General features: G+C 43.9%; 1 protein-coding gene across 2 annotated transcripts in view; it reads left to right on the top strand.

Moving 5' to 3' along the window:
* LOC134927902 (MARVEL domain-containing protein 3-like) overlaps positions 1-18,138 on the top strand; it is a 49,938-nt gene extending 31,800 nt beyond the window's left edge. For both annotated transcript variants that reach the window (XM_063923000.1, XM_063923001.1), the window contains one exon: positions 14,717-18,138. In XM_063923000.1, the coding sequence (XP_063779070.1) occupies positions 14,717-15,408 (692 nt within the window). In that variant the 3' untranslated portion in view covers positions 15,409-18,138. The remainder of the gene's footprint in view (positions 1-14,716) is intronic.
* Positions 18,139-22,123: the final 3,985 nt, after the last annotated feature.

Here is a 22,123-nt window from a genome sequence, read left to right as displayed (position 1 = left end):
TTAGATTTGTGTTGGTGTAGTAGACATACCACAGAGAATCCACTCTAACAGGCTGAATCCGGACCATTGTGCAAACAATAGAAAACACATTTACTTTATTAGGAAAATCTGGGACCACACATTTTCTAAGTTGTTAGCCACTTTCTACAACAATGAAACTAGATTTTATGTCACTGTTTTTCTCTCTAGTTAAATATTGAAATATATATGGTTAGAGTATTAGTGGGAGAGTAATAGGCTAATGAAGAAAAAGGTAGAGTTATGTAAGCCACTTTTATCATTATTTTACAATAATCGGGAAAGAAAACCACTCCATGTGTTTCTGTTAGACCGGTGGTTCCCAAACTTTTATGAGTCTCAGCGCCCCAGAATTTCAGAACTTTTTTCACGGCACCCCTTGGCCAAAAGTTTCTTTATTGAGAAATATAGACAAAAATATTAAAATAAGTAAATTGTGTTTATCTGTCATCCTTACTGTCAGTTATGTAGTAAGGGGCAGGATTCATTTCTGTTTGTCCACATATTGTATGACTGGAAGCCACCAGCACTGGTTTTGCATATTACATGGACCATAAATAATTTGACTTGGTCCTGGACCACCACCCCTGGGCACCCCTGCAAAGACCCCAGGGCACTGCAGGGTGCCGAGGCTCACAGTTTGAGAACCACTGTGTTAGACAGTGAGAAGTGTTAGGAGGGGAGTGCGCTTTGTGCTGTCTTTCCTTTCCATTGGGTCAATCTGAAAAAGGTTGAAAGTTTCAAGGTCGACAGGCACAAGGTCGACATAAGAAAAAGGTTGACACGGTAAAGGTCGACATTCATTTTATATTTATTTTTTTGTGTCATTTTCTCCATAAAGTGACCGGGAATCCCAATTAGTGCACCGTGGCCCCTTGCATGGCTCGCAAACTGCGGGGAAGGAGCCTAGCTCTGCTACCACTGCTTTCGGCTCAGGTTACTTTTCCCAATCGTAGTGTTTGTGGATGATAAAGCATGAAAAAGGTGAATTAAAAAAAAAGATATTGTAAAAAACTCGTCGACCTTTAGCTGTGCAACCATTGTCATTTCAACCTTTTGTCAATGTCGACATTTTATCCATGTTGGCCTAATGCATATCGACCAATAGTGGTCGACCTAGTGACTGTTGACTTTAGTACTGTCGACCAATCAACCGGATACCTGCTGTACAGTAGAAGGTTATGTTTTATATATTCTATTCAATCCTAATAGAAAAAGTGTATTTTGCTTTCAAATTTTTTTTTTTGTAAATGGGTGTATGTCTGGCATATGCTGGTGTAAACCTAGAGCCAGGGCCAGTTCTACCATTAGGCAGCTTTAGACGGCTGCTTAGGAGCACCGGCAACTGGAGGGCACCACTGACTTCATCTAGCAAAAAAATGAAGGATGTCTCTGTATGCGGGTCAGTAATGAACATTCAGATGAAGGCATGGAACACAATAAGGAATCCCGACAGCTGAGATCCTGAATGTTTGTATGCCAGGGAGGGTTAGGGTTAGGCTGTGGGGAAGGTTAGGAAAAGGATAAGGGGTAAGGTAGGTTAATTAATTTCATTCAGAATGTCGGTATTATGGTGGTCAGGATGCCGCTGTCGATATCCTGATCGGTGGCATCCCGTACCCAACCCCAATTATATATCCCTACAAGACCCCATATACAGTATTATACAGTATATAAAGAATAGACTGCACTCAAGGACTTCTACAGTGAAAGTATATTGTGAACAAAGTCACAAAATTGTGACCGTTAGCAATATATTTATTTATCACTTTAAAAGTCCTTGAGTGTTGTCCCTTTTCTCTATATATGTATAATGATGCAATTCACCCCAGTCCACTTAGTGGTCACCTGCATCTCTCCTGGTGGTGGTGGGGTCTGCAGGTTAGGGGGTGCTAGGCTGAAGCTTTGCTCAGCGTACAGAGAGTCCTTGCACCGGCCCTGCCTAGAGCATATGCTACTGATGCGGAGCTACAAGCATCTTGCAGTTTATCCAAATAATCATATGACAGGAATTGCATTTTTTGTGACTGCATTTACATCACATTTTTAGACAAATGCTTCATTTTCAGCATCAAGCCCTGTCTGATGCATGATAAGCAATGTGAAAAAAAGAATTAATTGCATGACAAAAACCACTTCTCAAATAGCTCTTCATCATATAAACCTCACAGCGTTCAACTGAATAAAATAAGTGTACTATAACTAATACGTGACTGAGTATTCCAAACCTTCAAACGTGTTCTCCGACCTATGCGGCCCATGAGGAGTAGAAGATTGTCTTTCCTGCTCTCTTTGATTATTTCACAGGCTGTGGATGTCGGTCCGGAACTAGAGTGGCTCTGAGTGAGTAGGTGCACCGGCTCTGGGTACGATTTGCTTTTTTTTAAAGTTTCTCATAAGGGTTAACAGGAAAAGGTAGCAGGTGTTTTTATTTCTGATATTAGTGAGTAAGCTCCAACCAATAAATTACAAAATATTCAAAGAGTTCTTCTGTGATAGAGTAGGTAACCACTAATATAATAGTTTCCATAATTCCAAGTATCAGTATGACGCATTTTACTGCTCCCAGCCCACTTCATCATATTTGGAAATATACTTAATGGCCCATTTAGCTACTTAAAACTTGTTACATATGATAAATGGTGCTTTGGCCAATCAGCCACAGTAAATGGGACACACTAGAGGAGGAGCCATTGCTGCACAGGGGTCGGGAGGACCCTTTTACATTGGCGGCTGTGGGAAGAGTCTCTTCGCCCAGTGGGCATTTCTGACTGGTCCCATGTCAGGGAAAGCCCAGCCTGGTGTGGTCGCATCTGATGCGACCATGCCAGTTAATTGATGGAAACACTATTAAAAGTAAGAATTGTGGAGTATCTCAAATCCAGAAATTTACATCCTAAACAGCATGGATTTACTGGGTAAAGATAGTGCCAAACAAATCTTATTGGTTCTTTGAACTGGGTGACTAAAATAATAGATAATGAAGGAGTCATCGATGTAGCTTATCTAGACTTTAGTTCGGCTTTTAACACGGTCCCTCATTGCAGACTGCCAAATAAACTCAAAAGCATGGGTTTGGATTCTAAGATAGTTGAATGGAAAAGAGCTTGGTTGCAGGATAGGAAATAGAGAGTTGTTGTAAATGGAGTGCAGTTTCAGGTGTCTGTACTTGGACCAGTGCTTTTTAATCTATGTTAGGGACATTGCAAATGGTATTGAAGAGAAAGTATACCTTTTTACAGATGACATATAAGTATACAATAGGGTAGACACTCAGGAGGCGTGAAACAAATGATTGAGGTAGGTAGACTAGAGGAAAGGTCAAGAATGTGGCAACTACAGTCTAATGCCAAAAAAATGCAAAATCATGCACTTGGGTCTCAAAAACCTAAAGGTTAAATATAATATCAAGGGTACTATACTGGAAACTACGGAGGATGGAAAGGATCTAGGAGTCATTATTTCAGGTGACTTAAAGGTAAGTAAGCAATGCAGCAAAGCAATGATAAAGGCAAGTTAGATGCATAGCGAGAGGAATAAGTAGCAGAAATAAAGAAGTAATAATGTCACTGTACATGTCAGAGGTTCTCAAACGCGGTCCGCAAGGCACCTCAACAGTCTAGGTTTTAGGTTTATACAAAGGTACATACTATTGTTAGTCTACAATACACAATGGACTTGATTCAGATGTGGTTGACGTATTAGTAGCGGTGCATACTGAAAAGTTCAGATGTTTGGTACTTTGTGCATGCACTGGACCAGTACTGCACGTGTGCAGTACAGGTCTGCGACATCAGTCGCACTGCAGCACCACACTGTCAGTGATTGAGAGAGGGGGTGGCAAGGACGTGTCATTGTTAATGAGGGGTAGGGATGAGGCTTGGATGTCCATTAAAGCAGTAGCAGATTTACCACAAGGCAACCAAAGCGGCTACTTAGAACCCTGTCGGTCCCAAGTGGCCCGCCAACAAGTATAAAAGGCATTTGCAGCACACCACAAGCTCCACCAAAACTGTCCGAGAGCTGGCCTGGCTGAATACTCCTGGCAGGCTGTCAGTGATTAGACAGCTGTTGGGTGCCGGCTCCAGCACACGTCTGTGTTTCCAGTCTTGCAGTCATACACGTGACAGCTGGGATGCGCACAGAGAAAAGCATGAGGTCTTACAGTGTACTTTTATCACAGTATTTTTTTTATTTTGTATAACATCCACTTTCTGCAAATGCCAATCAGATGCTGGGGAGGGTGACAGTGTTATTTTAAGCGCAATGTATAACATCCGCCTGCTACAGTCATGGCTAGGGGGGAAGGCACACACTGACTAGTGATCGATACGCTATTACACTCTAATTACTACCGTGTATAAGAGATGCCATAATCAATAGTCACACTGACTGAGGGGTGTAGTAATGAGCATCATAAGGGATAGTAAGTTGGGGGTGGGTGGGGGGCACTCATATATAATGCAGCCAACACTAATGTGATTGGGTGTAATAATAAGTATTACAAGGTATGGGTGCCTACATTAAATATCAGTGCCTCCTTCCCTCCGCTGATTTTAGTAAGCCCCCTATTCCCTATTAGCAAGTCCCCCATCCCTTATAATACCCATTATTGCATCCCTCAGTCACTGACTGTATTGATTATATATCAGTGCCCTTAGTGTGACTCCATTACAGTATAACAATGCCACCCCCCTTCACTTATTGTAGCAGGCATAACAATCACTGGGGGGGGGGGGGGGGGGGCACTGATATATAATAAATGCAGTCACTGAGGGGTGTAATAATGAGTATTATAAAATGCTGTTATAAAGTACTGTCATAAAATGTGGTGAGGGAGTGAGGGGGGATAATAATGAGTATTTTAGACAATGATGCTTGCTATGATCAGTAAGCCTGGGTCACTCATACTGTACAATGTGGTCAGCAGGGCCGTAACTACGTGTGTGCCAAGTGGGCTTGGCACACAGCGCAGTTGCCCTGAGGGCGCACGGCCAGCGGCATGTAATGAGTCAAATTGACTCATTACATGCCTCTGAAGTCTGCGCCGTGCGCCGCCACCGCGCTGTGGAGGCAGTAGCGGATTTACTGCTAGGCAACCTAGGCTGCTGCTTAGGGCCTGGTGGCTTTCAGGGGGCCCAATGTCAGGAAGAGACCCGGGTCTGTTACCGTTGAGGGGGACATTGCAGCAATGCTGAGGCTGCAGTGCGCCGCATACTCCTGGTCACTGCACGCACCGCACTTCCTGGTTCCCATCTCTATCACGTGACTTACTGACCCAGCCGGCCAGGACGCCAGAGGAGGAGCACTACAGGCAGCGGTGGACTCATCTGTACAGAGTGACGGATCTGACCGGGAGCCAGCCAGCTCACACATCACCGCACCTTCTCCATCACCTCTGTCGCCAAGCCCGCAGACAAGGAGCAGGACCGGAGGAGCAAATGAGCAGCCTGGAGCTGTTAATGGACGACGAGGAGCCAGACAGCAGCAGCAGCGTGCACATAGGTCACCCTCAGCCTCACCATCCTCCGGCTATGTGGGTAAGTGAGGGTCCAGGGCAGCCATCCTTGTGCAGGTCACCTCAATGTGCTCATGAACGGGTCCCCATTTAAGGAGTGTAGTACTTCCCCAGAAACTGTGAAATAAATCAGTGATCTGTGGTCACCTAAGTTATAGAGCAAGTTATTCGCATTAATGCAGCAGAGTGCATCAGATCTATGGTCATTTCAATTAGTATTTTTTGGGGGAAACATGAGTAAAAAAGGAAAAAATATATAATTGGATATGATGCAGTTGCAATATTAAATACAATTATGCAAACAAATTGTTGCTTCCAGTTTTGTGAAGCTGAACCTCATAAATGAAAACCTATGGACAAAGTAGAAGGAAGCACTAAGGCTGGGCAGCGCCGTAACTACCTATGTGCCAGGTGTGCCTGGCACACAGCGCAGTTACACTGAGGGCACACGGCGAGCGGCATGTAATGAGTCAAATTGACTCATTATATGCCGCCTCTGCTGGGTGCCTTGCGCCGCGCTGGAGGGAGAGCAGAGAAGGAGGAGGAGGGAGAGGGACTTGAGCCGCAGCAGCGCTATGTCATTGATAGCAGCGCCACTGCAGCACTCCTTCTGTACTGGCTGCCCGGCGCTAGGATGCGGTTCCCTCATCCCAGCATTCTCAGCAGCGGCCAGCCAATATGGAAGGAGAGGGGAGTGCTGCAGTGGCGCTGCTACCAATGACATAGCGCTGCTGCGGCTCAAGTCCCCCTCCCTCCTCCTCCTTCTCCACTGCGGCTGCCCGGGATCTCTGCCAGCACGAGGAGCCTGAGATATGGTAAGTATATCTCTCTCTCTCTCTCTCTCTTTCTGTCTCTCTTTCTGTCTCTCTTTCTGTCTCTCTCTCTCTCTGTCTCTCTCTCTCTCTGGTGTCTGTCTGCCGCAATGTGTAAAAAGGGGGACTGGCCGCCGCAATGTGTAAAAAGGGGGACTGGCTGCCGTAATGTGTAAAAAGGGGGGCGCTGTCTGCCATAATGTGTACAAAAAGGCGACGCTGTCTGCCGTAATGTGTAATAAGGGGGACGCTGTCTGCCGTAATGTGTAATAAGGGGGATGGTGTTTGCCGAAATGTGTATAAAAGGGGATGCCGTCTGCCGTAATGATAATAAGGGGGACTCTGTCTGCCGTAATGTGTAATAAGGGGGACTGTCTGCCGTAATGTGCAAAAAGGGGGACCCTGTCTGCCGTAATGTGTAAAAAGGAGGACGCCATCTGCCGTAATGTGTAAAAAGGCACGCCGTCTGCCGTAATGTGTAAAAAGGGGCTCTACCTGGTGTAGTGGCTCTACTGTGCAGCATAATTTGAATAATGGAGACTACTATGCACCGTAGTATGAATTGCCATTATTTTGTGGCCATGCCCCTTCCCCATGAAGCCAAGCCCCTATATTTTTTTTTTGCGCACCTGCGGCGCGCACTGCTCCTGTCTTGCGTGGGGGGGCGCCAATGCCGTTTCTTGCACACAGCGCTAAAATATCTAGTTACGGCACTGGCGGTCAGTGAGTGAGGATGTAATAATGGGGTTTGGGGACCTGCTACATTCATTGAGGGTAGTACTGATCTAACATGCAGTGACTGAGTGGTGTAATAATGGAAGTTAGAGGTGAAGGGATATGGTACAATCAGTGAAGGGGGAAGTAATATAATGTTTTAGATTAGAAAGAATATGAGAAAAAAAACCAGATGATGTAATGGACATAAATCAGGAATAAAAATATACTGCTGTGGATTGTTTTGGGGTGGGGGGGGGGCTAAATCGGTATCTTGTTTAGGGCCCCATGAGGTCTAGATCCATCTCTGGATCAGAGGACGGAGATTTCCTGGCCTCTTGGTAGGTCTTGCGATAGCCAGTTTGCGTGACCCCATAGGTCACTCAGCCGGCTGATGGTGTTGGAGATGGTCCGATACTGCATCCTAGGACACTGCTCATATCACTAATAGAAGCAGGAGGCGAGACACTTAATGCTGCATTACCATTATCATATCAATGCTGTTCTAATGTAAGCAGCATCGATAGCTACTCCAGCCACATCAGAATCAGGCCCAATGGGCAATAAACAGGCCATTAATGCATTGGAATAGACCTATAAAATATGTTCATAAATCCATATTTCTCATTAATGTAACTCACTGTTACCATTATATCAGGACAAGCTAAGAGGTAGAGATTGGCTATGAAGTTAAACATGTTCATATGATACTAATGTACAAGAGTAGGTCTTCAGTCTAGTATACATTTGAGCAATAGACATAGATCCAACAAATTTTTTATCTTATAAAAATAAGCATAAACACTGGTTTTTATATTCTAAAGACAGTTGGTTCAGCCTGCACCGGCCCGAGGCTTACTCAGCTGGCCGATTGCAGGGGAACATAATGACCATTAGTTGCAGCGCTGGGATCGCAAATGCAGCAAGGCGGTGTCTGACACCTCTTTCTGTATTTGCAGTATCAGCGGAAACATTTGTGTCTACTGCTGAATGAGGTCCCATGTGTCATCTTTTAGAGTAAAGGCATTTTTCACCAATTGATTTTAAACTATGACATAAGACTTAAAATATTCCTTTGCCTGATAAAATAAAATAAAAGTATAGTTTAAGAAATATAAATATTTTTTAAGGTTCAAACAGAAAACTTTTTTTTAATACTAAAAATGTTAGTATGTTAATACAATGTAATGCCACTGTATCAACCTCCTTTTGTTGTTTGTTATATATATGACAAAATGTCCCTTGAGTAAAACTGAAAAGTGAGAATAGCCTGATCAAACCTGTTTAACATCTATTCACTTTCAGTTATGTTTATGCTGTAAAAGTTGGTAATAAAGTTTGCTGCAACAGAAGTTAACTGTTGCTATGACAGTCCAGCATCTGAAAAATTGTATTATAGACAAGATAATATACATTTTTGGGGACTATACCTCCACTATAGCAACCTCAAGGCTATTGAGCTATATAAGCATATAATTTTAATTGTACTGTATCCAATGTAGGTGTCATTTTCCATACATGACTGTCTCCTCCTACCAAATCCACCACATAATAACTGCCACTTTTAAAAGATTCTGGAGCTTAAGCAACTGACTGTAGATGAAACGATATATCCTTACCTGAGTATCTTCACAAAGCAAAAGATACACTGCCACAAATACTAAAGCCCAGTACTCACGGGCCGATCAAGGAGAGATGCGTGCTGAGCGAACCGCTCAGCACACATCTCTCCTGCCGCTCAGCACAGCGCGATCTGTGCTGAGCGTGCGGGGGGAGACGGGGGGGCCGCTCACTTCACCCAGCGGGTGAAGTGAGCGACCCGCTAGATTGGCCTGCATGCAGGCCAATCTAGCAGCGGCGATAGCGATGTGCGGGGCCGCGCATCGCTATCGCCGAGGGGGCTACACACGGAGCGATCCTGCCGATATTCTAAGCAATCTAGTCAGATTGCTTAGAATATCGCTCCGTGAGTACCCCCCTTAACAAGCCATTATCCTGGGGCTGGAGCAGGAGGCCACACATGACTTAATTAGCTAGTACACATGCCTCCTTCCCTAACAACTACCAACTTTAACCAAAGTTACTTATAACCTGGTTTTTGCCTCAGAGGGGGCAGCCAGGTGGTCCAGGGGTTATGGCACAACAATGACGATAAAAGGTTGTGGCGCAGAGATTGTGTCATCATCCTTCTATAACTCTTCCCTAACCGCTGCTCTCGACTCTGTGGCCCCCTGCTCCTTTGTCCCCCTCCGCAGCTCCAAACCCCAACCCTGGCACACCAAACTAACCAGTTTCTTACAAAAATGTTCACGCTCCGCAGAATGCTCCTGGAGGAAATCTCACTCTCTGGCAGACTTTCTCCATTTCAAGTTTATTCTCTCCTCCTACAGCTCTGCTCTTTCCCTCACCAAGCAATCCTTTTTCCAAGTACTCATCTCTTCTCATTCCTCCAGTCCACGCCGCCTCTTTGAAACTTTCAACACTCTCCTTCGCCCCCCTCCTCCTCTCCTCCCATCTTCCCTCACTGCCAATGACTTTGCCTCTTCCTTCATCTCCAAAATTGAGGATATCCACACGACATCTCCTCTCGTCGCCCCTCTGCTGCCCCCATCATCCCTCCCCTTCATCTATCCCACCCTGTCCTCCTTCCGTCCCACTTCAGACAAGGAAGTCCACTCCCTCATCTTATCCCCCCCCCCCACTCCACCTGCCCCCTGGACCCCCTTCCCTCACATCTTCTCCGCTTCCTCTCCCCCACTGCCTGCTCCCACCTTGCTTACCTCTTTAACCTATCACTCTCTACTGGCATCTTCTCACCATTCAAACATGTTCTGTTCTCACCTATACTCAAAAAAAAAAAACCTCGACCCTTCATCACTCACTAGCTCTTTCTTCTCCCTTTCGCCTCCAAACTACTCAAATGACTGGTCTACAGCCATCTCACAAGCTACCTCTCTGACAACTCCATCCTCGATCCACTAGAATCTGGTTTTCGCCCATTCCACTCCACTGAGACTGCCCTGGTGGAAGTCACCAATGACCTGCTTTCGGCCAAATTCAGGGGCCACTTCTCTCTGCTCATCCTTCTGGACCTCTCTGTTGCCTTTGACACCGTAGATCATCCTCTCCTCCGCACAGTTCAAAACATTGGCCTCTCTAGCACTGTCCTTGACTGGTTTTTCTCTTACCTCACCAACCGCTCCTTCTGTGTCTGCCTCCGGCACCACCTCACACCCTTCCATCCTTCCTGTTGGTGTCTCTCTGGGTTCTGTCCTAGGCCCTGTTCTGTTCTCCCTGTACACTTCTTTCCTGGGTGTGCTCATTAACTCCTTTGGCATTCAATACCACCTCTATGCTGGTGACACTCAACTCTACCTCTCCACTCCTGATCTGTCCTCTCTCAGGTTTCCAGCTGCCTCTCCGCTATCTCCTCCTGGATGTCTGAGCGCTTTCTGAAGCTCAACATGGACAAAACTGAACTCATCTTTCCCCCACCCAGAGCAACACCCCCTACCAATATCTCTCTCACGGCTGACAACCTCATCATCTCCCCCGTTCCCCAACTCCGCTGCCTGGGTGTCACTCTTGACTCCTCCCTCTCCTTTGCACCCCACATCCAAGCTCTGGCACAATCCTGTCTGTTCCAGCTACGCAACATTGCCCGCATCAGGCCATTTCTCTTCCAGAGTGCAACTAAACTTATCCACTCACTGGTCATCTCACGACTCAACTACTGCAATGTTCTCCTCACTGGCCTCGCTTGCTCCCATCTTGCTCCCCTCCAATCTGTCCTCAACGCCGCAGCTAGGCTTATCTTCCTCTCCCACCACTCCACATCTGCCACTCCCCTTCGACAAAATCTACACTGGCTCCCATTCCCCTACAGAATCCTCTTCAAACTCCTCACCCTCAAATACAAGGCCATCTTTAATTCCACTGCTCCCTACATTTCCAACCTCCTCTTCTTTCATACTCCCTCCCGCCCCCTACGGTCAGCCAATGACTGTCGCCTCTCCAGTGCCCTGGTCACTGCTTCCCATGCTCGAGTTCAAGACTATGCCCGTGCTGCACCCCTTCTGTGGAATTCTCTCACCCACTCCATTAGACTCTCACTGACCTTGCAAAGCTTCAAACGGGCACTAAAAACCCACCTATTCATCAAAGCATACCCTCCCGATGCATAACCCAGTCCTGAGGCTGCTCCTCCATCCCTCTGCCTCATGCCTTAAACATCTCTGCTTTGCTTACATACTGCCATCAGGCTACCTCCCGCTTGCTTGCACCTCATGTCATCTGTCTGTCGCCCCATCCCACTAGATTGTTTGCTATTCAGACCAGGGTCCTCTTTCCTCTGGTTGTCAAAGCCATCTTCTTTACACATTTCACTCTCAGCTCTCTCCTACTCAGCGACCATCTTTACCCGCTTTTTCTCCTGCTGGTCAAGGCTCATCTCCATCTATGGCCACCAACCCCAGGTAGTACGATGGTTACTCCCTTGCTACTTACATCTTAACTGGATTATGTTTTGAGAATTGTGGTGCTCTTTGTTACCTGTACTCTGTTTTTGTTATTTATTTACTGTAATGCTAAGTTTTGTCTCCCTGTACTGTCCTCTGTACGGCGCTGCGAAACACTTGTGGCGCCTTATAAATAAAATGTAATAATAATAATCATGTCTCTTCCCCCTGCTGTACACACCTGTAATTCTCAACATACTGAAGTGAGGGAGAGCAGGTGTCAGGGCCATGATGAGTTGATTCAGCACAAATCCTGTCCTCGAGCTACCTTAGCCGCCCACTTCACTGAGGAGGCTTTTCCAGTAGTCCATCTGGGCTACGTAAGATTTGTGAGTCTCCCAAATATTCCAGGAGAGTAGGCACGTATGGTTAACTTAATAGTTATTCACACTACTGCAAAGCGCAGGGAGTGGCAGCCTGCACCTCTTGCCCCAGATACTGTACATCACTACACATGACCTGAAGCTTGCTCAGGCCATAAAATTCATTACAAACTTCCTTGTAGGTCCTAAAAAAGATAAATCCGTTTTCTTACACTGTCCAAATTGTCCCCTTAATATGGGTTCATCAGGAAGTTACATTATGGGAAAATAAATTTTCTGCATAAAAAGTTGGTGAAGTAAGTAGATGGTTCCATAGTCATAGGCTGTACTTAAACTAAACCAGGTAAAAAAACAAACAATGTTAAATCCAGTAAATTACGGTACAGTACTTCCTCTTTTAATGCTATCTTCAATAACAAACCAAAACTGTTGTTATAGGTGTCATGGTGTAAAATAGTCTGGTGTATAATAGAATGAATATGTTTTTATATATACATTTATATACTGTCTCAAAGCAATCAGTCAGTGCTTGGTTGTATGGAGGCATGGCTAAGTGTGGGGGTCCTGTGCAGGAGTTGTGCACCACTGCAGAGGTGGCATAGTTACGCACCACTGGCTGGACCAGGCCCCTAGAAAAAACCTAGTACTTTGTACCCCCTCACGAGGTCCACAGCCCTGTGTGTGATATCGTGTGAGTGTGTGTGTGTATGTATGTATGTATGTGTGTGTGTGTGTGTGTGTGTGTGTGTGTGTGTATGTATGTGTGTATATATATATATATATATATATATATATATACACACACATACATACTTCTACGAGGAAGTGAGCAATAATCTTGATCAAGGAAAAGCAGTGGATGTGGTCTTCCTAGATTTTGCAAAGGCCTTCGATACAGTTGCTCACAGGAGACTGATGATCAAATTAAAGGAGATTGGCCTAGGAAAAACTATTTGCACATGGATAAGCAGATGGTTGGATAGGGGGGTACAGCGAGTAGTGGTCAACGGGAAGTCCTCAACTTGGTCCCCAGTGGTCAGCGGAATACCACAAGGGTCCGTACTCGGACCACTACTGTTCAACATATTTATCAATGACCTAGAAATAGGCCTGGAAAGCACAGTGTCAATCTTTGCAGATGATACTAAACTCTGTAAGGTAATTAGTTCAGAATTGGATGTGGAGTCCTTGCAAAATGATCTATCTAAACTTGAACTCTGGGCGTCTAAATGGAAAATGAGGTTCAATACAGACAAATGCAAGGTTATGCATTTTGGGACTAAAAACAAACTGGCATCCTACATATTAAATGGGGAATGCCTAGGGGAAACAGAGTTGGAAAAAGATTTGGGGGTATTCATTGATAATAGGCTTAATAATCGTACACAATGTCAAAACGCAGTAAAGAAGGCAAGTAAGGTGCTAGCGTGCATAAAAAGGGGAATTGAGACAAGGGACTCAGATGTAATCATGCCGCTGTATAAGGCATTGGTACGTCCGCACCTGGAATATTGTGTTCAGTTTTGGGCACCATTGTATAAAAAAGACATCCGTGAACTCGAAAGTGTTCAAAGGCGAGCTACTAAATTGATTAAAGGCCTAGAAGGACTGGACTATAATGAAAGACTTACTAGGCTGAATATGTATACACTAGAAAAGAGGCGCCTAAGAGGAGATATTATTAATATCTTCAAATATGTAAAGGGGCATCACAAAGAGTTATCAGAGGAATTATTTATTAAAAGAACACAGTTTAGGACACGTGGGCACTCGCTGCGACTGGAGGAGAGAAAGTTCCGAACGCAACAGAGGAAAGGGTTCTTCACTGTTAGGGCAATCAGGATGTGGAATTCCTTGCCAGGGAAGGTGGTAATGGCGGACTCTGTAATTGGATTTAAAAAAGGAATGGATAAATTTCTGAATGAAAAAGCTATCCAAGGTTATAATATTTAAAATCTCAACGTGGTTAATCCGGGGGTAACATGAGTTATAGTAGCTAACTAGTCATAAAACATTATTTAGCAAGTATGTAGAATCATCACAACTTAAAACAGGTTGAACACGATGGGCAATTTGCCTCTATTCAACCCTTAAATACTATGATACTATGTGTGTATGTGTATGTGTGTGTGTATGTGTATGTGTATATATATATATATATATATATATATATAAACGGCAAAGAACGAGGCGGCACTCGGAGACTGTGTAACAACGTGTATTCAGGGAAAGTGCAATACACGTTGTTACACAGTCTCCGAGTGCCGCCTCGTTCTTTGCCGTTGTCTACACCAGAGGGGAGACCCTCGTTAGGGGAGGGCACCGGAGCAAGACGTATCCCGTAGTGGATAAACAGAGTGCCGGGGCAACTGTGCAGATATATATATATATATATATATATATATATATATATATATATATATATATATATATATATATATATATATATACACACACAATTTCCTAAGGAGCACGATGTTGATATCGTTTTTTTTATGTCATGCAGGTGATTTCCTCAGTGCTTGACTCATAACATTGGATAGGGTGACATTTTGTGTTTCTTGACTTCTCTGTACCATAAAGAGAGATTTTATATGAGAAATACAGTTTTTTATGATTTGCTTAAAATAAGAAGTTACAATATAATGTGTATATCCACAAAGCATGTATTACTTGGATACTTACAGGTTGTGTCTGATTTCTTTCCTCATTGTACTGCTCACATGCACACTGTTATTGAAAGACACACAATAACAATGTTGTCAGTTGGATCACTTATTAGAATCTAATCTGTTTTGTCTTTTCTTTTTAAAGGAGTTCTGCAGTTCGTGGAAATATCAGCAAATATCTTGGTGTTGATTTGCATTGTTGCATCGTATGCAGTTATCACTGGCTACACTTCTGCTGCTGGTTTGGGCTCTTTCAGCATCAATTCAGCCTACAGTCCATTTGAAGGCACAGAGCTGCAGCAAGTGAGGGATGTGGACTTGCAGTATAGTCAACTGAGAGCACCAGGAGTGTATGGGGGAGTAGCTGTCAGCCTGCTGCTTTGTGCCCTAACTATTGTCTTCCTAATACTGGGGGCTAAACCCATACACAAAGTTTCCATCAGACTCCTCTTTGTAGAGTTGATATTTGATGCTGTGTCTTGTTTGTGCTACATTGTTGGAGTTGGTCTTTACCTGCACTTCATCAAGCAGGTGAATGCCACTGACACCTGCAAGACTAGAGAGCGACTGTACGCAGGCCGTGGCTACACTTGGATGAACTGTGATGTACAGGGAGGGGATGCTGCTGTGGCTATATTTGGACTCATTGCTGCATGTGTTTACCTTCCAAGTGCCGTATTGTGTGCTCTGTATATAAGAACAGTACGTGATTTCAGGAAAAACCACCTGCCCCCTGAATATGCACCTTCCTCATACAGTGATAACCAGCAAAGACCTAACAAACCCCAAGGCTTGGCCTATGAAGACAATATCATTCTTCCTAGTACACTGGTGTAGGAATGAATCAGACACATTGTGAAATAGCAGTGATCCTTATTTCCCTCTCTTTCTAATCTACTGTAGATATAATAATGTAATACTTAGTGTAGGTAATATTAATATAGATAACAGTGTAAGTACACCAGACCAATGTTCTTAAACAAACAACTGGTAAGAAATGCTTGACGAAAATCTGAAAAGCAAAAGAATGAGAAGTGCTCAATAGTGCAGTAAAGTAAATACGTATATATATATATATACGTATTTCAAAAAGCTATTTATTTAAAGATAATGTTATCCCTCTCACAATAAAAAGACTCAATTGGAATGAATATCTGACACAAATCACTGGGCACAGGAAAGATGCTGCACGATTCCTCCTACTGCCACACCAGAGGAAATTAATCAGTCAGACCATATACCCAGCAATTGTAGTATCTGAGGTCCTAACTGGTTTCACCCAGACTATATAAATCTCATACAGTATAGCTCATGTATAATGGGGTTGGGGATGGCTGATCGTTGCTAGGGATCCCAGCAGTCAGCATACCGACCGCAGGGAAAGGGGGGGGCGAGCACAACAAAGCTCCTTGCGGACCTGCTGCGCTCGCCACGCTAATAGAATAGTCCCTGCTAGTCGGAATGCCGACTGTCAGGATTTAGAGGGATCGGGGTGTAGCCATAGGTATTGTGACCGCCGGCCACATGACTACATCCTGTTGCAGGTATAGTATTCTGATGACTGGTGCAGTAGGGGTGCATGTTTTATCAACCGGTCACTCAGTCTACATCGTGTCAAATTGTAAATGTTTATATGCAACTTCATTTGATTTGTTATTAAGACGGTATAGTCTAGAGTACAAGCCCACATGAATATTTTATCAGTCACTGAGATACTGATTTCCATGTTTGTTTTATATCCGTCATAATAGAACATGTATTTCATTAACTAACCAGTTTTTTTTTATTGGCAGTTAATGCTTTGATCTTTTAACCTGGTTTATTTACTGGACCTGGCAAATACTGGATTAAGGGGTCTCTCCCCTCCCCCAACCCTTACACATACAGGGATTGCGGCACTTTCCTGCTCTCCCAACTCCCTTACCTTTCTTCTGCCCCCTGCAGTGGGAGGCATTAGTGGCAGGGGGTCATGACACTGTGCATGTTGAGCTGATTATTATGTAGATTCCTTACCAATATACTATAACACTGTGAAAATAAATAAGTGCTAAGTCTGCATTTAAGGGGGGGTACTGACGGGGGAATGTGCGCTAAGCGATCTTAACACAGGCCGCTCAGCACACATCTCTCCTCCCACTCAGCACAGCGCGATGTGCTGAGCGAGGGGACAGACGAACGGACGGGGGCGCTCACTTCACACAGCGGTGACGTGAGCGACCCGCTAGATTGAGCCTGCATGCAAGCTCAATCTAGCACCGGCGATAGCGATGCGCGAGGCCCGCATCACTATCGCTGGGGGGCATACACACGGTAGATCCGTGCTTAAAATCTAAACAATCTAGTCACATTGCTTAGATTTTAAACACGGATCTCTCCGTGTGTGGCCCCCTTAAGAGTTTCCTGATGAGCAATGTGTTTGTAGTAAATGAGTCTGCAGGGTTAAGTATATTCAAAGTTTAAAAATGTATTAAATAAGAAGTATCATCATAAATGTATTTGGCATATCTAAGTAAATATCACATGCCTTGTTAGAAATGTACCAGAATGTGTTGGTTTATCATGATGAAGCTTATAAGTAAATCAAATTATAGTAATATTATTTAGAAAACCTAAGATTTAAATAGTTGCATTACATGAGCTAAAGTTACCTTGTCGTTTTGTTAACAGCTATGCAGACTTTGGGGGAAATTCAAATGTTTGTTTTGTCCTGTCTATTAGATACAGACACCCAACTGACTTTTCAGACACTCAACCAACTTTTGAAACATTTGAATTTCCCCCTTTGTGTCACTGTTACTGGTTTATAATGATGTACTTCTTTCATGGATAATGTTGCTCATAGAGAAAGCATTGCAATAGGTTAATCGAGCCTATGAACAGCTAAAGGCTCAGTTACATCTGTGGGTGATAGGAATATAGTAATCATTATATTATGTGTTTCTTCACAACATAATCAGAAATTTTAATGCAATAAATCACACAACACATTTATTAAAACCTATAAAAAAAAAATCTTCCCATTGTCACCATATCACATGTTTTGCACATGGAACTTTTTTTTTTTTTTCTTTACTGCTAACACCCTTTTATGATGCTCAATGCAAAATGACCTACTCAAAATGCAAGTACAAGCACTTAAGAAGCACTGTATATCAAACCCCTTAATGTTAGACATGCAGAGTCACAAGTATGTGAACTAGAGTTCTTTTAAACACCAATGGGTAAAGGCTTTAAGGGGTACATTTACTAAGCAGTTATAAAGGCAGAGAAGTGAGCCAGTGGAGAAGTTGGCCATGGCAACCAATCAGCACTGAAGTAACATCTATAATTTGCATACTATAAAATGATACAGAGCTGCTGATTGGTTGATGGGGAAATTTCTCCACTGGCTCACTTCTCCGCTCTTATCACTGCTTAGTAAATGTAACCCTTAGTCTGTAAATATTTTTATACATGTTGTATTCTTGCATAGTTTGTACTTTTTTATGTATATAATCTTGCTATTACTAAATTTTGTAATTATCCAATTGGTTGACAAAATAAACGTGTTTACGGAATGACTTCAAATTACTTGTCTGCCACTGTCTCCACTCGGTAGCTATTAGGTATCGTCACATCTCCTTTTTCATCCTCTGGGGGGCAGATCCCTCCAGCCTCACACAGAATCCATGGCTCACTGTCATCAATCTTTATATTGCCACAATAAGTATACACATATCCAGATACTCATATACATACTCTATATACATAATGTTGGAAATATTTGTACATGTGGTAGTATGGCAGGGGTATATGCACACCAGCTTAAGATGTGTCGGCACAATTAGCAGTCCAGATGCTTTACCAGTAGTGTGGTTTATTTGGCATAGTAGGTACAGCTGTACTCACGGTGGTTACACTGGTTAAGGCATGAAGCGTAGCGAGATGTAGCAGGTCACTGGCCATTGTCTATACATGCAAATGGCAGGGTTGCTGGAACAGCAGTAAAAAGCAGGCAATGCAGGATCTCACTGGAGCTAAAGAGGGTAAATCTGTCTCCCACTATGTCATTCTACACAGTAACAAGATGGCTCTGCGCATGTGACGTATGATCTACGGTGGCCATCTTGGTTAAGGAATGAAGCATCCATGGTGGAACCATCATGGAGTATGCAAAGTATATATAGTCCTCCAAAGGTACGGCGCTTCGCCTTTTAGGGCTGAGTGCAGCACCTTGGAGGACTACCTTTGTTTGCTGTGAGGGCACCAGCATAAGATTTAGCCATTATTTGGCATGCTGATATTATATATACACACACAAATAAATAAATAAATAAATAAATACATACAGGAGAACCAGGGGGGTCATTCCGAGTTGTTCGCTCGCAAGCGGATTTTAGCAGATTTGTTCATGCTAAGCCGCCGCCTACTGGGAGTGAATCTTAGCATCTTAAAATTGCGAACGATGTATTCGCAATATTGCGATTACACACCTCGTAGCAGTTTCTGAGTAGCTCCAGACTTACTCGGCATCTGCGATCATTTCAGTGCTTGTCGTTCCTGGTTTGACGTCACAAACACACCCAGCGTTCGCCCAGACACTCCCCCGTTTCTCCGGCCACTCCTGCGTTTTTTCCGGAAACGGTAGCGTTTTTTCCCACACGCCCATAAAACGGCCTGTTTCCGCCCAGTAACACCCATTTCCTGTCAATCACATTACGATCGCCAGAAAGAAGAAAAAGCCGTGAGTAAAAATCCTAACTGCATAGCAAATTTACTTGGCGCAGTCGCAGTGCGGACATTGCGCATGCGCATTAAGCGGAAAATCGCTGCGATGCGAAGATTTTTACCGAGCGAACAACTCGGAATGACCCCCTATATACACACAGAATAGAAGAGAAAGACAATTACCTTTTGTGGGGGCACTCTTTTAGCAAAAATAATACTTTTATAATGTAATTATGTCAAAGGAAGCTAAAATAAAATGGTAGCATGTAAATTATTTGTTAATAATTGTAATAGGGGACGAGTTCATCTTTAACCTTTTGAGGCAAAATTAAAGAGAATTCATCTAATCTGTTTAAGGCAGCAGTCAGTCTATTTAGTATGTTCGCTCACTGAGAAATTAGAACACAGATTAATATGCAGTCTGTTTCATTTAATGAATGTGATCCTGCAGTATTGTAGTTTCAATGCAGGTAATGCATAAATAAGTGGCATAGTCATGCCAAAAATACAGGTATACAAATTGTCTCACAAACATGTAATGACATTGAGGTGTCTCAAGATAAATTATGAATAATCATAAAATTCTAAACATCGCATTCAAACTGCTGTAATACATGTAACACATATGGCACAAGCCGTTAATGTATGGTAATTGCGTGGTTGTTTTGTTGTTAACCTGAAGAATAATACCACACAAATTATCACAAATGTTCCAGACATAAATTGTCCTACAAAGGTCACCTGACAGCAAGCTATGTGTAATCCCAAGATCACTCAAACGTAGGCAGCAATCCTCAGTGTAGATCCTCTAGCCATCACAATCAAAATACAGAAGTACATGGATATAGGTATTGCCTGGATACACCATACACATACCTCCTAACTGTCCTGATTACAGCAGGACAGTCCCACTATTCAGACAATGTCCCGCTGTCCCTCCTGTGGGCAGAAGTGTCCTGCGGGTGGGGTGGCGGAGGGGGCAGTTGGGGGATCCTTTCATCACCCGCTGCTCTGCAAAGTGAGTGGTCTCTGAATAGATGCCGTGCGCACACAGCATCTATAAAGTACATAAAGGTGAGCAGGAGGCTGCCCAGCTGCTCGGGGAGTGCTGGTAGCCTCCAAAATGCTAAACAACGGGTCTGTGCCGTGAGGCCGTGCCCACTCTACCGAGGTCACGCTCATTTCACCTGAGGCCACGCCCCATTTCATGGTCGTGCAAGTGGCTCTACTCCCTGAGCTAAAAGGTTGGGAGGTATGCATACATATGTACTTTAAATGGTATACATACGATTTGCCGTCAGACGGGATGCCGGCTGTCATGATCCAAACAGCTAGATCCGTCTGCCAGAATGCAGGACCAACCCTGCAATGAGAGTACCATGAATCAAGGTTTTTTAGGTAGGTAGTAGTAACTACACAATCCGTCGCATTATGACCACCAGGTAATAGCCAGAGTAACCGCTGTGTACAGCACAGACAACAGCTAGACGGGCTGGGAGTGACTCCATAAGGTGCTGGTAGGTTGGCACAGGTACATTTTGACGGTGAGCTGCTCCACTGTAACGTGTCAGTTGAGCTTCACACACCTTCATAGCCAATGTTCACCTCTCAGATCAATGACAAGTGGTGTTACGCATTTTCTACGTTGGTTATTCGCAATCAGTAGCGGATCTTGCTACGGGCAAGCAGGATTTTTGCCCGGGGCACCGCCTTCCGGATGGCGCCGTGGCAAGATCCGCTACTGGTGCCGATGCTGTACGGTGCGCGATGAAGTCATCGCGCACCTGCATTGCGGGAGCAGCACATAGACGCTAGAGGTCATAATTGACCTCTGGTGTCTATGCGGTGCTATGGGAGAGACGTCATGATGTCTCTCCCATAGAGCCGAGGAGTGGCGCCGGCGGCCGGAGATGGAGGACAGCAGCGGTCGGGAAGCAGTAGCAGGGATTGTGTAAGTATTAATTATTTTTTTTGTAAGCTGCACAATTCTACTGGGGGCAATACTACTGGGCGCCCAACTCTACAGGGGGCACAGTACTGGGGTCAATACTACTGAGGGCACAGCTACAGGGAGCACAACTACTGAGGGCACAGCTACAAGGGACATAACTGACCACGCCCCTTCTCCATGAAGCCACGCCCCTATTTTTCGCCCTGGACACCACAAGGTCTAGATCCAGCCCTGTTCACAATGGTGCCATTTGTCCAGTCATAATATACCTTCACCACAGCAGAATGCACACAGCTCACAAACCGCGCTGTATCAGAAACTCTGTTTTTGCAACGCTGATAAATTGCCCCTTTTACCCATGACAGTAACAAGTGATATGTGCGCAGTAGGCCCATCGCATACCTTATATACCCACCAAGCCAGTGCACGACATGTGACGTACTTCATGGGCTACGTCCTACTAACGTCAAAAGTAGGAGATGGTCATAGGAGATGGTCATAATAATGTGACTCAACAGTGTATAAGTTAATCATTACTTCGGTGCAGGGTTATATGCTGCCACTTGCTATATGCACTAGTTCTTGATGGCAAGTGAGCGATATCGCACTGCTGGTAAAAAAAAAGCACATAATTCCCCACAGGAAATAAAAATAAATAAATATATATATATATATATATATATATATACACTGCTCAAAAAAATAAAGGGAACACTAAAATAACACATCCTAGATCTGAATGAATGAAATATTCTTATTAAATACTTTGTTCTTTACATAGTTGAATGTGCTGACAACAAAATCACACAAAAATTATCAATGGAAATCAAATGTATTAACCCATGGAGGTCTGGATTTGGAGTCACCCTCAAAATTAAAGTGGAAAAACACACT

Source organism: Pseudophryne corroboree, chromosome 5 (assembly GCF_028390025.1).
Source record: "Pseudophryne corroboree isolate aPseCor3 chromosome 5, aPseCor3.hap2, whole genome shotgun sequence".
Classification (NCBI taxonomy): Eukaryota; Metazoa; Chordata; class Amphibia; order Anura; family Myobatrachidae; genus Pseudophryne; species Pseudophryne corroboree.
The sequence above is the reverse complement of the archived record's forward strand: the minus strand, read 5'-3'. Positions and strand labels throughout refer to the sequence as shown.